Raw genomic sequence first — 15,178 nt, 5'->3', positions numbered from 1 at the left:
AATAGTTGTTCTTGATTAAAAACTAGACTTAGAATACGTAGAATTCACTCATCTATGTATGCTTCTTCTGAATTATTAAATGGAAGTTATTTATTTGTTTAAACTAAAGGTAACTTCTCGATGATCCTCGTGCTATTGATCCTCATTTTTTGAAATAAGTTGGGGTTAACCATCATAATTTTTTTTTCCCCAACATATGTAAAGCATCATTTTGATAATGAAATTTTTATCGAAATAGAAAATTTGATAGGCCTCTCTGTAAGGTGTGGTGGTGTCCCTAAAAAGTAGGCTTTTTGAGACCATAAGAACAGGAAGATCAAAGCCAAAAGGGCGGGACTTTTCGTTTCCGTTTCAAAACAATTATATGTTCACTAATTAAAATAACAACCATAATCACCATAATTAAGCATGATGATTATCTATGCATTTGTTTAATTTGCATGAGAGATTTTATTCTTAACCAAAAGATCTGCCTAATGAAAAATAGGTTACGAATGGTTTTAACATTTTTGCTCATCTAAAATCATGTCTTCTAAAAACTACGAAGATTTACAACTGTCTCTGATAGCGTATTACTCAAAAGATTGATGTAACATGAGAAAAAGAAAAGCCTCAAAACTTACAAAAACTATTAATTCATGTTGCTTAATTTAGAAAAGCACTTTCTCACAGCTTAAGCTATATTTTACTTCGAACAAAGTACACCCACTAAATTGGATGCACCAAAGTTGATGATCTTTGAAAAGCACTTGGTCGGCGAGCGAGGAATGGAGTGGTAGGACGATGACGAAGCTTAATTATCCCCATTGTTTGTGACTTAATTATCAACTTGTTATTGAAAAGAATCTAAGCTAATTAAAAAAATAACAACACTTGAAGAAAAGTGAGACCAACCCTATGGAATGATTAGTTTATGGCTTGTGATCATTTTGGAGGGAAAAACATAGGAGCAGGGATAGTGTAAACATAATTACATTTATAAATTTTTATTATATATGCTTATGTTTGTATTATCCTAATCTAATGGCTCGTTGATTCTAATTAATACAATGTGGCTTATGTTGGCATAGAGCAAACACACAACTTTTTTTGGTGAGGAGCGCAAATACACTATAAGTCACAACCGAAAACTTGCACAATGCATACTATGTCTGGACTCGAAACTTCTCGCCATTGCAATGCAGTGCGACGGGATTGTAGCAGCAAAAGTTGAGCCAAACAGGTATGTAAAAGATTTTGATAATTATATATTCTATTTTGAGTGAATTGTTGGATAAATATTCATGGAATCATAGTCCTATCGATACATTTCATAACATAAGGATGATAATGAATAGCCAATTTATCCGGCGGCTAGAATTAATCATGTGTAAATTTTTAAATTTAAACTTTTAAATGTTTTAAAAAATTTGAATTCAATTCCTCCTATTGGGGATGATGTTAGGCCAATGTGGGCCGTGGGCCGAGGCCATAGGCCTCCATGATAGCCCGTCCATCCGGTCCACGTAAGAACGATCCAACAGCCCACTTACGTCGTGTACACGTGGCTTGTCTTGATTGGTGGAGGCTATAAGTGGCCCAGCTCAAAGCGCATGGTGGACCGGGCCCAATTGGGCCAAGCCCAATAATGCAATGCACGTTTTAGGTCTAATTGTAGCTTGGGCTTTGGCGCCATAATATGAAAATTGGACGCAAGCCCATATTAGTTTCTAAAGCTAAACAGTGTGGGCCAAAGCATGATGTTTATGGCTCGCAAAACAATAACAATCTTCCTATTATATTTATACTAATAATTGTACATTAAATCTAACACAGTTGGTTAAGAACTTAATAGTTGGTATCAGAAGTTCTAAATTCGAATTCCAATTAATAATTCAGTGCTTTTCTATGTACAAAGAGAAACAGGTCATTATCACCAAAATGTGTAGATCTAGAAAACACATTTATGGACCATTCATATGGCCTAGGGCATTTGGATGAGGAAAAGCTGTGGAAAGCATTGCACTCTACTTATCTTTCCTTTTTCTTTTTTTTATTTTCTTTTTACTTTTTTTTTTCTTTTTAGAAACACTCCACTTGTCTTTGATTGGGCACTTTTGCACACTTTAGATATGATGAGCACATGCAATTTCCAAAGCACACCACAAAAGTGGGGAAAAAAAAAAGAAAGAAAAAAAACAGAAACTCTCCCTACATGAGCTCCATAGTGGCTTCCTACCAAATTTATTTATTTTAAATTAAATTCAGTTAGAAATATAAAATAATTAAACTTAAAAACTGTGACATCGGATACCAAACAGCAAGTCCTAATTCAAGTGCGCTAGATACACCGTCAGAATATTAGATGATGTTATTAGCATACTATTATATTGTGTGGCTAGTTAATTAGTGCCAACTAATCCCATCATGTACCTTAATTTAAGGACCAATCTTTTTTTATATATGTAAGAGATAATATTCTTAAGTGGGATTTGGGACAGCTTGAAGAATATTAGGTAAAAGAGATAAAGGACATGGAGAAAAAGAAAAAGAGAAAGAAGGGACATAACACTGAAGCAGCAGCACCTGGAAACTTTTTAGAGAAAAAGCAGTGCTTAATTTACACACTTGATGGATATTCATATTACAACCACAAAGGGCAGAAGCCATAGGACCACCACAACCACACCAGAGGAAATGGAAGAAGATAACAAGCCAGAGAGAGAGAGAGAGAGAGGGGGGCTTCTGAGTTTTTATTTCTGATCAGGACCTGCTTTTGAAGGGGATGGCTCTGATGACCACCTGGTGGTACATGGCAGCAAGAGCAGCTCCAATGAAGGGCCCCACCCAGAAAATCCACTGAGGAAAATTAGAAAAATAAAAATTAAAAAACAAGAGCAAATAAAGTGCTAAAAGAAAGAAAAGGCTAAATACAGAAACTCTTCTTATAAATACCTATCTTCTATTTTTTTCTAACTTTTAAAAGTTTATATTTTGCCTTCTTAAAATTTTAGAAATATTTTCAGAAGATTACGATGTTAACAGAGAGGGCGAACTGACAAAAATTTTCCTTATTTTTTCGATAAAAAAAAATTTATAACATGTTTCTATTATTTTAAAGGATATTTTCGGTATAAATTATAAAAAAAGATAAAATTGTGATGTAATCCTGAGGTAAAATATAAGTTTTTAAAAATTAGAAAGAAAAACTAAAAAATTTAGTTTTTTTAAATAATTTTTTTATAATTTAGCCAAAATAAAAATTAATTGAAAGTGACATATATGGCTCCAAATTCTGAGTAAAATGTATACATAGCCCTACACAATCTAATTTGTATATTTTTCACAATCAAAGAACTAAAATATATGTAAGCAAAAAAGTTTAGAAATATTATGGGGACTACCCAATTAATATATTTTACCCCAAAAATTCTTCTTTTTTTTTTTTTTTTTGGTAAAGTGCAACTTACATGGTCATCCCAAGCATGGTCCCTGTTGTAGATGATGGCTGCTCCAAGGCTTCTAGCAGGGTTGATGCCAGTGCCAGTGATGGGGATGGTGGCCAAGTGAACTAGGAAGACAGCAAACCCAATGGGCAAAGGAGCAAGAATCTGCAAAAAAAAATTTTAAAAAAAAAAATTAAACCAGTCAAAATTTTAAAAATAAACAATAGTTAAAAATCATTGAACTCTTATTATGTTGCAATCTTTTGTAAGTAAGAGTTTGCAAATTATAAAATTATTGTCGCGTATCTAAACTTTAAAAATTTTGATTCTATTATGTTGTAATATTTGTATCGTAACACCCCGAATTTTATGTGGTAACAACGTGAGAATTGAACTTAAAACAGTCACTTATAACTAACGATTAAATCAACCTGATAGTAAATAATACAGAAATAGTGGTAACTTACAGGGACGTGGGAGTCTCTGGCGCTGCGCTTGGCGTCGGTGGCGGAGAAGACGGTGTAGACGAGGATGAAGGTGCCGACGATCTCGGCGCCGAGGCCGTCGCCCTTGGTGTAGCCAGGGGCGACAGCGTTGGCGCCGCCGCCGGCGCTCTGGTAGAGGCCCGTCTGAAAGCCTTTGACGATGCCGGCGCCGCAGATGGCGCCCAGGCACTGCATCACCATGTAGAACACCGCCCGCGTCACCGACAGCTTCCGTGCGAGCAGCAGCCCGAACGTCACCGCCGGGTTTATATGCCCGCCTATATTTTTACATACATACATACTATGAGTAATATGTATATAATTAAAAAGTAAAAGTTTCAAATTATAACTGCTGTTATATATGTAAATATATAAAGGATGTGCCTGAGATGCCGGCGGTGCAATATACGAGGGCGAAAATCATGCCGCCGAAGGCCCAGGCGATGCCCTGGATACCGACGGTGGAGCACTTGGAGGGGGACTTGCTGACGCCCACGACGGTGAGGATGGTGATGTAGAGGAAGAGGAAGGTGGCCACGAACTCGGCGATGCCGGCGCGGTAGAACGACCATGAGACCAGCTCCCCGGTCTCGAACAGCGGCGCCGGCGGCGGCTCCGTGTAGTCCTTCCCCTCGTCCTGGCTTTGAGCCGCCGTCCCGATCGGCTGCCGCTCTGGGAACTTGTTCGCGCCCAGCCGAACATCTTCCTCTTNTTTTTTTTTTTTTTTTTTTTTTTTTTTTAATTTATTACTACCAAATAGAGAAGTTGTTTAATTCTTCTACTATGGAGAAGCTGATGAAGCGGGTGGGGGTTTATATAGACAGGGGAAGAAAAAGAACACCTTCATTTTTTTTTTTCTGTGTGAAGCGGTGGACGTAAATCTTACATTCTATTCATGTAAAAATTTAGATTATTTTTTAAAAAAATTTTAATATTAGAAGAAAGTGTGTTAAAATGTTTTTAGATAAGTGTAATATTTATGCTCAGGTACGTTTGGACTTACAGTGAGTATATTGGTCAAATACGATATATATATAGTCAAAATAGATGTGTAATTAATAAGCATAAATGATCAAATAAATGATTAAAAATTAATTATATTTTAAAAAATATTATTCGTACACTTTGTCTGTTCTAGATATCTAATATTTTAAAAAATAAAAATAATAAGTCGCGCATTTAAATTTTAATTTTTTATCTTGCCGTAAAATATGTATCAAAAAATTTGTGTACAAGCAACATTGCTCTTATATTTCAGGCCTCTCGTTTGGAGAAGTTACCATACTCGGTCAAAAAATATTTAAAAAATATATTAGTTTGAAAATAATTGATCTAAATTTTCATACTCGAGATTTTGAATAATCCTTTTATATAAGATGAATCACCCAATGTGTTGAATTTTTTAGGTACATAAAATTTTATGGGTAATCAAAACAACGTTATCATGTAAGCTAAAATGAATTGGTGCTATCACGAGTTACTGGTTAGCACAAGAAGGCTCAAGCACTTATCTTTTTTTTTTTTTTTTGTCCAAAATCATCCTAAATACAATATAAAACATCTATTTTTGTTCAAAGCGAAATTTAAATTAGAATTATTTCGCCATCATTTAAAAGTATCAATCAACCATGTGGTTAGCAAAATTGGATCATTTTCCTTCTTTCCATCCGGGATGGATTAAATCTAATTATTTTATATTTTTAACTGATTTTTTTAAAAAAATAAGTTTTAAAATTTAATATTAATTAATAAGAATAAAGTGGAGAAGAGACCATTTTTGTATAAATTAATGAAAAAAACTCAAATACCACTCATGTGGTTTCGCACTTTCTCACTTTAGCATTCTGTAGTTTAAAATGTATCACTTTCGTATTCAGTGATTTTGCTTTTCTCTTTTCGTTATTCTCTCTACTAATTTTTTTGGTTAAATTAATGATAAAGTTAAAATTAAAGGATACTAAGGTAAACATTCGATAAACTATAGGTGGTGTATCTAAAATTTTTTGTATATGATTTAATAAAAATTTAACGGTAAAAATAAAAATTATATAATACTAAATTAATACACTTTATTACAGAATACTAAAATTAAAAAAACGAAACGACAGAAATAGTATTTAAAATTTATCCTAAATTAATTAAGAAATCAAAAGGGAGTCGTATAAAGACGAAGGGGCGAGCAAAATAAGGCCGCCCCACGCCGCACCTCGGTTTCTAGCCACATGATCTAGTCCACCACCCCTACTACCACAACGCGAAAAAGCCATTATTGAGAGAGTTGTTGAAAAGAATAAAAAAAAGTAAAAATAAAAATAATATTTAAATATAAGAATAACAAAATAAAAAATAAAAAAAAAAATAAAAGAGGGCGCAAAAATAATAATAAAAAAATTGGTTGCTAAGTGCTAACACAATAGGCCACCTCACTCGGCCGCCAAATCCCTTCGCTGTCGGCCACGTGGCACCGTCCGATGCCAGCAGGCCACTCGGCCACTCATTGAGTGCCACGTTTGCTCGCTACCTCTCCGGGTCCTCCTTGTAAGATTATTTTTATTTCATCTTAAAAAGTGGTTAAAAATTTAATAATTCATATTCAAATGTCAGATAATTTAAAATCTAATTATTTTATATTTCTAGCCGAAGAAAGCAGATAATTTAATAGAAAAATCAGTTTGAAACTTTGGCCTTTCGACTTTATAATAGGCCATTTAATTTTCATTAGAGTAACCTTTTTTATTTTGTTATAAAATATTTTCTGAAGATTCGGCCGGTAGAGATATTGAAGGAATTTTGGTGAGAAATAACGCGGAGGAAAAAAAAAAAAAAAAAAAAAAAAAAACATCGGCAATGCTTTTTCTAGTTAGATGTTATCACAAGCAAAAACCAAAATAATTAAGAGATTTTCTCCAAACATTGAGGAGGAAAAGCCCGTATCCCTGTGCTCAAATTCGGGTTACAAATGAACTAATTAAGGGGCACCATTTTGGTTAGTGGATATGAATTACATTTCGAAGAATATTCATTATTCTGATCTAACATTTTCGAACGGGTACAAACCATCCCAAATTATGTTTGAGCACATGCACTCGACCAATCTCTTTTTAGTGTGTTGGCGAACACATTATCTGTTTTGCACATTATCCTCCAATTATTTTCAGTACTGAATCTAAGCAACTCGATTTGTTGGCCAAAATGTGGAGGAAACAAACATGGATATCATACTCTGTTTATTTTGAGGTACAGTTGCATCCCATACCAATTTGGAAGTTAAGCAGGTTTATCCCCCGCTAATTTCGTATTAAACAGGGAATAACCATCATTGCTTGAATAAAAAGACTCTCAACCAGCTCAAAGATTGGTAGAAAAAAACACCTTGGATCTTTACAGACCAAGATTCATTTCTATTCGACGTGATTCACTGATATTCTTAACATGTGTTGTACTCAAAATCTTCAATATGCTATGCCCACATGATTTAGTGCCATGCGCCACAGTAGTGAAGAAGAAGGAGAAGAAAACATAGAGCAATTGAAAAGTTCATGGTTACAACTTACAAGGTGATGATACCCCCAAATTAGTAAGCATATGGTGTGACAGTCAATGCGGAAGTATCGACGTCAAAGTAACCAACTAATTTCACCAAACAGAGAAGGCAATAATAGCTCGGTTACCTCTTTAACCTACATATAGCTAGGTCAAGCAAAGGCCAAGTATTTTAACAACTACTATTACATATGGGTACATCAATACATTTATACACTACTCAGAGAAACGATAGCCTCCTATTGTGGAGATTGGATATGATGGGTACACACTCTATCTGGTTCTCCTTTTGTCCATAGATTCCCTAGTTCACCCCTCTTTCTCCCCAGTGCTAAAAAGGTGCCTGAGAAAGGAATTGAGGGAAATAAACAGGAAGTGATATGAGCAATAATTTGTAGGGAGTATAAACATTGATCTTTTAAATGTATATTGCGTAGAAAACTTTTAATTGTACGCTTGTTCCGTAAAGGGTTCTTACTTACCTAATGTGAAAGGTACAATGTAAAGAAGAGCCGGTTGACCATGCCCGTCCATAAGATTCAAAGCCACGTAAGTAATAAGAAGACCTGTAAAAGAAAAAGTTTTAAGTATAATGATAACAGTTTCTTAAAAACCAAAAAGGAAAAAAGAAAAGGTATAAAGATGAGGGATAATGATCATAATTATAATTGTACTAGTAAACAGCAAGAGCATAGAGAAATATTACAGCTTTATACACATTTTCGGTGTGGGCCTCGGTGGCACTTATAGGTCGAAATCATACATTATGATTCAGTGAAACAACTATTCTACTGAGCTTTGTGCTTAGAATTTTCATTTTTAATTTTCTTTTCAGTTGCACCCTGCATTTTATAGATAAAAAAGTCTTACCGGAACCATAAGCCACCATTGACCACAAGAAATAGCCAGCTCGCAAGTTTTTCTTAGCAGCCCAATCATACCTGGTAAAGATAAGAATGCAGATATCATAATCAGATGAACAATCTCAACTTTCAAGATCCAGACCTATTGAAAAAAAAAAAATTACATCTAATGCAATAACTAAATGTTCTGATGAATATGCACCTTAATGCGAAGGCAATTAGCAGACCGGGTAGAAGGATGTCACCAAAACCTATGATGCTGTATCCGCCCCATGGATCAAACATTCGTGGAATTTTAAGTAACATTGGCACACCATCTTCCCCAGTCTTGTCACCACGTGCAACCTATGGAAAGAGAATAACCAGTGTATAAAACTTTCCGATTGTTTCAATTAACCAATAAAACAGGAGTCTTTTGATGATACTTACGACAATCATCACGCTTTCATGAAACCAACTCTTTGAAACGAAAACCCAAAAGATGTCATACAAGAAGGCACAGCTGAGAAGCACAGTACCCACCTGGTGGTCATGTTAAATCAGTTATAGGTCTTCATATTCAAGAGAATATAGAGCTAATAAAAAAACAAAGAAGAGAGATTATCATGAACATCTTATGAAAGCCGAGACTCTATCCCTCTTGATAGAAAGCACCGAAATCATGGATAATGAAGCGAAATCAGTTGTACAATGTAAAGCAAGAAACGCCTTTACATGAGCAATGAATTGCCTATAGTGGAAGAGTAATATTCTTACCTTGAGATTAGGTACCCGGACGATTTGTAGGACTGTTATTATTAATGCAATACCCTGAACAGAAAAGGCACAAGACAATGATGGTTAATTAATTATATGGAACAACTAACGAAAATATGAAAGAATATCTCGAATCAAAATGATTTGTAGATTACATTTATCTGAGAAGCTGAAGTTGAAATAAAACCAAGTACACTAGCATACACAGATATTAAGTACATATCTAATCTTATCTGACTCAGTAATGTCCTAGAGCTCTAGAAGCTAAGCTATAATGAATATTGGAAAGAGAGCAGCTTTTGACTCGTACATGTCTTTCTATGATCAAGAACAACAAAAGATGGAACATGCATTTGCTACTTGCCTAAGGGCCATGTTAGCCCAGCAGGAGCTTCCGGATGAGTGCTGTTTGAAGCACTAACAGTTTTTTTTTTTTTTTTTTTCATTCAAGTACTCCCGACATCTCCCACAAGACAAAAAGCAGAAGTTTCAATTAGAGCTTCAGTTTTTGGGCTAGAAACTTCATTTCAGCACCAACCCATAAGAAGAGCTACAGAAACTTTCGTCTTCTCAATGCTTAAGCCTGCCTGCTACTTATTGGAGCAGAGAAGCTGTTCCAGCAGCAAGACTAAGCAGACGCTAAACCATATATTGAAAGAAAATAATGGTTAATTTGTAGTAGCTAAAAGGCAATACTATGTACTTACCAGAATATCTTGGCCAATCCAGGCGAAAGATACGCGCCGATAAACAGCCCATATGACAGCAAATGTGATGCAGAAAGGGAATACAGCCAAAGTGAGGTATGAAACAGCCCCAAAGAAGGGTACTTTGACAAAAGATTCCGAAGCACGCCTAAACCATCTGGAAAATTCAAAAACTTTCTAATCATAATCACTCTACAAATATTATGAAAATTGGAATCCTTAAGCACCATTTGCAGGTTAGAATTAAAAGAAAAAAAAGAGCAGCTAAAATCAGCTTAATCCTGCATCAAAAATTTCTAAAGCAGCAAAAAGAAAAGGCAATCTGAAAAGGAAAGAAAACATGGTTGCATATGTAGATGTTCAGAATGCTAGACTACCGAATTCAGCAGCATGACAAAGAAAGTTCTCAACAGAAAGCAAATGAAGCAACTGCATACCGTGATAACAAAGCCACCAGACATGTTTGCAGGCCCTGAAGTAGTACTCAATAGACAATTATTAGAATTAGGTGAAGAAGAAGGCACATGATAAAAGAAAAAGGAAAAAAAAATCCAATGACAATGGTGTTGAACTTTACCTCTACTCCTCCAATACAAAACAGAACCACCAAAAGCTCCACAAACCAAAATGACATAAGTTTGTAGAGTAGGATCAGGAAGAATGATGCAATCACAACAAACAATACTGCTGATGTTGTGTTGATGTCAACAATACCAGTGGTGCCTGCAGCTGCCAAGTTCAATGCATCATCCTGGCCATCCTAAAAGCATAAGTCCATCCATAAATTAGAAATGGAAACATACTTTCTCCCGACTCTTCAATTAAAATGGGTTAAAAATATATATATACTTATATGTAAATATTCCTGCAAAATCATCAATTTACATACAAATCCATGCAAAGTTTGAATTTTCCTATAGCCCTTCAAAATAAGATTCCATACATACATATCCTTGTAGTTGCATAGATATCCCTTTTTAGGAATCCGTTTCTAATAGAAAAGTAAATTTTCCAATAAGTTGGATGACTCTCCAACCTTATGTAAGGACGCTTAATGAGCGTGTGTCAAAATTCAGCCTTAATAGAGTAAACATGTAAGTTAATGCTTTTGCAGGATATATCTGTAAAAGCTAACTTGATGATAAGAACCTTCAATAACTTCTCCTGTTCAATGGTTGCTTCTCTATCGCTCCACGCTGACCAATATGATGCACAGAGGATGGTACCAACCGCCATAAGCCACAGAAACACCTCCGCTGTATCAACCACCGGACGAGCTGGGGAATATAACTGCACAGCAACTGACCAAAACAAAAAGGGAAAAAAAAAATGCAAGATATTTGTCAAACTAAGGTTGTTGTACATTTGAAATAACCGCATGGCAGAAAGAAAAAAGACACATCTCTTGTGAAGACTACCTATCAAAAATGCTAGCACTTCGGACCTACTAAACAATATTATAACTTTAGCTTTCCTTCTATTGAATAAGGGAGCCAGCTGCATTCACTTACTTAGGTAAAGTGGCAAGAAAACAAGTAAAAGATCACAAAAACAATTAGAAATATGCTACATGTATGATGCTAGCAAGTGGCAAAAGACTACAAATATAAGAAGACCAACCTGAGTCACCACGATTAAGAATTTTCTCTAGGCTGACACCGGCATCTTTTGGCAGCAAAACAGTAGGTATTTTTATATCTAAATCTGTCTCATTGTGATCACAGACCATCTTGTACAGCTCTGAAGGATAGAAGCAGAAGAGCTTAAGAAAGTGTGCGTATTTAAACCAAAAAAAAAAAGAGAGTAGCAAACAAGAATATGTAAGAGGCTATCTACAAGCCCTCTAGTAGGGGTTCACTTATTTTTAGTCAACTCATGGAAGGATTAGAATTCTAGTTCGACAAAGTAATGTCCCTAACATACATTTGTTTATTCAACCTTAGTATTACCTATACTTCAACTGTTTGTTTACCAAGGTGAGTCAATATTAATGGAAAGACGACCAAAAACAATATAGTCAATTTTTGTCCTATACGAAATATAAGGGGCCACAGGGTATGTTTATCAAGGTGAGTCAATATTAATGAAAGATATCCAATAACAATAAAGTCAATTTTTGTCCTGTATGAAATATAGGCAGCCACAGGTCAAATTTGTATTAGATCTGCTTGACAAATAATCTAACAGGCAAGAATACAGCCTATTGTGACAAGGAAACCAACGAAGCAGAAGCCAAGGCGAAGATAATCTCAAGCAAACTATTTGATGGCAAACTTTTTCAGCTGATTATCATGTATGGTTCTTTTTGAAACGACCAAGCTAATTAAGATGGTCTGAAGATTCAGAAATTGAAAAAAAAAAAAAAAAATTCATTCCACCATATCCGCTGAGCATATAAGCAATTTGTATAGTATGCAAATCCTGCACTAACAAATTCCAGGTCACATAAATAATATTTTGCATAGATTCATATCCATAACAGGCAGAGAGCAGGACAATCATACCCCTTCTACTGTTTATAATAAGAATAGCAGAAGCACCAGCAGCTTCTGCAACCCTTGCCTTTGCAGTGAACTTGCATTTTCCTCTGTGCACTAACAGCACATCACCAGCAACCTAACAATGTAGTAGTAAATTTGAGCTTGCAAACACACAATGAATGCAATAAAAGAACTGAAGACAAGAACAAAAGAAAGAACCTTATTCTCAGGCGGAGCACAGGAAGCAGAAGGGTCGGCTAGAGAAAGCCGAGTCCGGTTAGCGTGCTTCTCTTTCGAGACTATTGTAGGACCGAACCGAGCACCGACACCTACAAACTCACTGTCCTCAGTGCCGTTAACCCACGTTTGCACTTTTACCTGACAAAAAGAGTAAATGATACCGCTAAGCATGCTAATAAGTAGCAGATGCCTAGGAGAATGGAAAACTTGGCGTAAAACATGTATTTCTGAGGCATTCATTATTCACAAAAATTATAAGCTTTACCAAAGAAAAAAAACTAAGGTTAGTTCTCTAATAACCAGCATCGTAACAAATATCCTGTCTCATACTACCAAAATTAAGCCCGAGCTTAAGCGTTACCATCAATTGTACCTACGAATCGCCTTATTTTGCAGGTCAATAACAGTACATCACCACCAAATCATACTAAGCAACTAAACACAAATGATGATAGATTTCACAAGTAAATTTCTACGCAAAATAACTGGGAAAGGAGCAAATTATAGCAAACGAACAATGAAATCTGGGGAAATTGGGATCGCGACCAAATCACACAGTTCGAAGCCCCAATTTTCCCCAAAACCTACTTAGATTCGTTCGCATCAACACCCAAAAAGAAAGGGGAAATTGGGGGAAAGGGGTTTGAACCAACTTACTAGGACAAAGTTGTTGGAGCATCCGGGGATCTTGGGTGCCTGATCGTCCTCGTGGACGATGTCCCCCCCCAAGACCGAGATCGGAAGCGCGAGAAGAAGAGCTACTCCCAGAAGAGCCACGGCGCTACACGAAGATCCCCGGAGCTCGATCCCCCTCGCCATGGGCGCCGCCACCACCAATTACTACTGCGTAAGGAGAGGGGACTCCTATACCATGAGGGGAAAAAGGGCAAATGGAGGAGGAGAGAGAGAGAGAGAGAGAGAGAAAGGGTCGGGAGAGAGAAAGGAGACGAAGGACGAGAGTGGGGTGGGAGTTTAGTACGGGGGTAGATGGGTCCACAAAAGAAGTTATTTCGTGAACCCGGTGCACCACGTCATCCGATGATCCACTGCTTCACAATGGTGGTTTTTTTTTTGGACTGAGTAATAGAAAACTCTTATAAATACCTACTTTTTTTTTTATTTTTCTTCTCTGATTTTAAAAATTTTGTATTTTATTTTTTAAAACTTTTAAATATTTTTAGAAGGGTACAGTATTAATAGAGAAGGCAAAATAATCAAATTACCATTACTTCTTCTATAAGAAAAAATAGTTTCTAATTTATTTTTGTTATTTTGATACACATTTTCGGTATAAATTATAAGAAATTGACGGAATAGTAATAAAATTTTGAGGAAGAAAGGCTAAATGCAACAATTTGAATTGTTGAGGGGGTAAAATATAAATTTTTAAGAGTTAGAAAGGAAAAGTGAAAAAACAAGTATTTACAGAAAATTTTCTGTAATTTAAATTTTTTTGGCTAATTATGAAAATTTTCTTTATATTTTACCATCTAAATCACTCCTTACTCCTCAAATAACTTTGGTAAAAATTCACAGAACTTCTCTAAATTATGAACCATTTTGAGTTGATTATTTAATTTTTTAAAATTTTATTTTTATTAACCGGCTCAAATCAAATAAATTAAAAGCTAAAACAATATAATCAAAATTTTAAAAAATTATATAATTAATTCAAAATAATTTATAGTATAAGTTACGTACTTTTTGACTTGTAACTTTTTTTTTTTTTTGAGAGAGAGATAGTACGCTACCCGCTTCGTCTATTTCATTTAGAAATAAACTTAGCTGAAAATGTGAATCAACTAAGATTCGAACTTGGGTCTCGAATACCAACTATCAAATTCTTTGCCACTTGCTCTAGAAACGGTTGTTGACTTGTAACTTTCTCGGCACGATGGAAGAAAAGTTATGATCTTGGACTTCCTATCCTAGGACAAACCAAGTACAATACCGTGTTTGTCTTTTTATTTGTTAAACAAAATTATTATATATATAAAATTAGACCTTGTTTAATATGGTGTTCGTTTTTTTTATAAAAGTTTATATATTAAAAAGTGTAAGAGTATATGTTAAATTATTTATAATTCTTTGATTGTAGTTCTTTATTTGGCAAAAAATAAAAATAAAAATTTAAAATTAAACTTTTTATTTTTTATATTTTTTAAATAAATTATTATTTACCACTTAGCTGGTATTATATGCTGACCAATTAAAAGAATTCAATATGTTAAATTATATAAAATTAGTGTTAAAAAAAAAAATACAACACGAAACGTCAACCGTGACCGTAATTATTTGCATACGGAAAGTACGGAAATGTTAGGGGTAGCGCTGGTCCACTGAACCAATTGCATTACGCCAGGACAAATTAATTTTTCCTTGGACCCAGTTCATCATGCTTGATGTAGACCGCGTTGCTTACATATTGTTCTATTGTTCACATATGGAATGTATTATTTTTTATTTTTAGGTTATATTAATGTATTATTATTTTGATTTTGATTTTCTTTTTTTGTGTTTGTTCAACTACTACCATATCTCCTACATGCTCACAACTCAAAACATTACGTAGCTTTTTGTCAACACATATTAATATATCATCATCTGCGGCGGAGAATTTATCTTATACTCGAAGTGCGGTTCCAGGATGATTAACAGCACAGCACAGCACAGCACTGC

General features: G+C 35.0%; 2 protein-coding genes across 2 annotated transcripts; both read right to left on the bottom strand.

Annotated features, from left to right (window-relative positions):
* Positions 2,533-4,621, bottom strand: LOC109727137 (aquaporin PIP1-2-like; the record flags this gene model as incomplete). The annotated part of the gene is made up of 4 exons (XM_020257036.1): positions 2,533-2,838; positions 3,450-3,590; positions 3,893-4,188; positions 4,295-4,621. Coding segments are annotated over 4 exons (860 nt in total), but the record flags the coding sequence as incomplete, so codon positions are not given.
* On the bottom strand, positions 7,408-13,448 carry LOC109727307 (signal peptide peptidase-like 4). Its single transcript, XM_020257370.1, has 14 exons — positions 13,157-13,448; positions 12,479-12,637; positions 12,284-12,395; positions 11,400-11,519; positions 10,929-11,080; positions 10,357-10,539; positions 10,217-10,251; positions 9,780-9,936; positions 9,073-9,126; positions 8,746-8,838; positions 8,519-8,661; positions 8,324-8,394; positions 7,936-8,019; positions 7,408-7,796 (listed from the first exon to the last, which is right to left on the bottom strand). The coding sequence occupies exons 1-14, from the start codon at positions 13,316-13,318 to the stop codon at positions 7,693-7,695; spliced, it is 1,629 nt and encodes a 542-aa protein (XP_020112959.1). The 5' UTR covers positions 13,319-13,448; the 3' UTR covers positions 7,408-7,692.

Source organism: Ananas comosus, linkage group 22, assembly GCF_001540865.1.
Source record: "Ananas comosus cultivar F153 linkage group 22, ASM154086v1, whole genome shotgun sequence".
Classification (NCBI taxonomy): domain Eukaryota; kingdom Viridiplantae; phylum Streptophyta; class Magnoliopsida; order Poales; family Bromeliaceae; genus Ananas; species Ananas comosus.
Note: the sequence above shows the minus strand (reverse complement) of the source record. Positions and strands in the feature narration are given on the sequence as shown.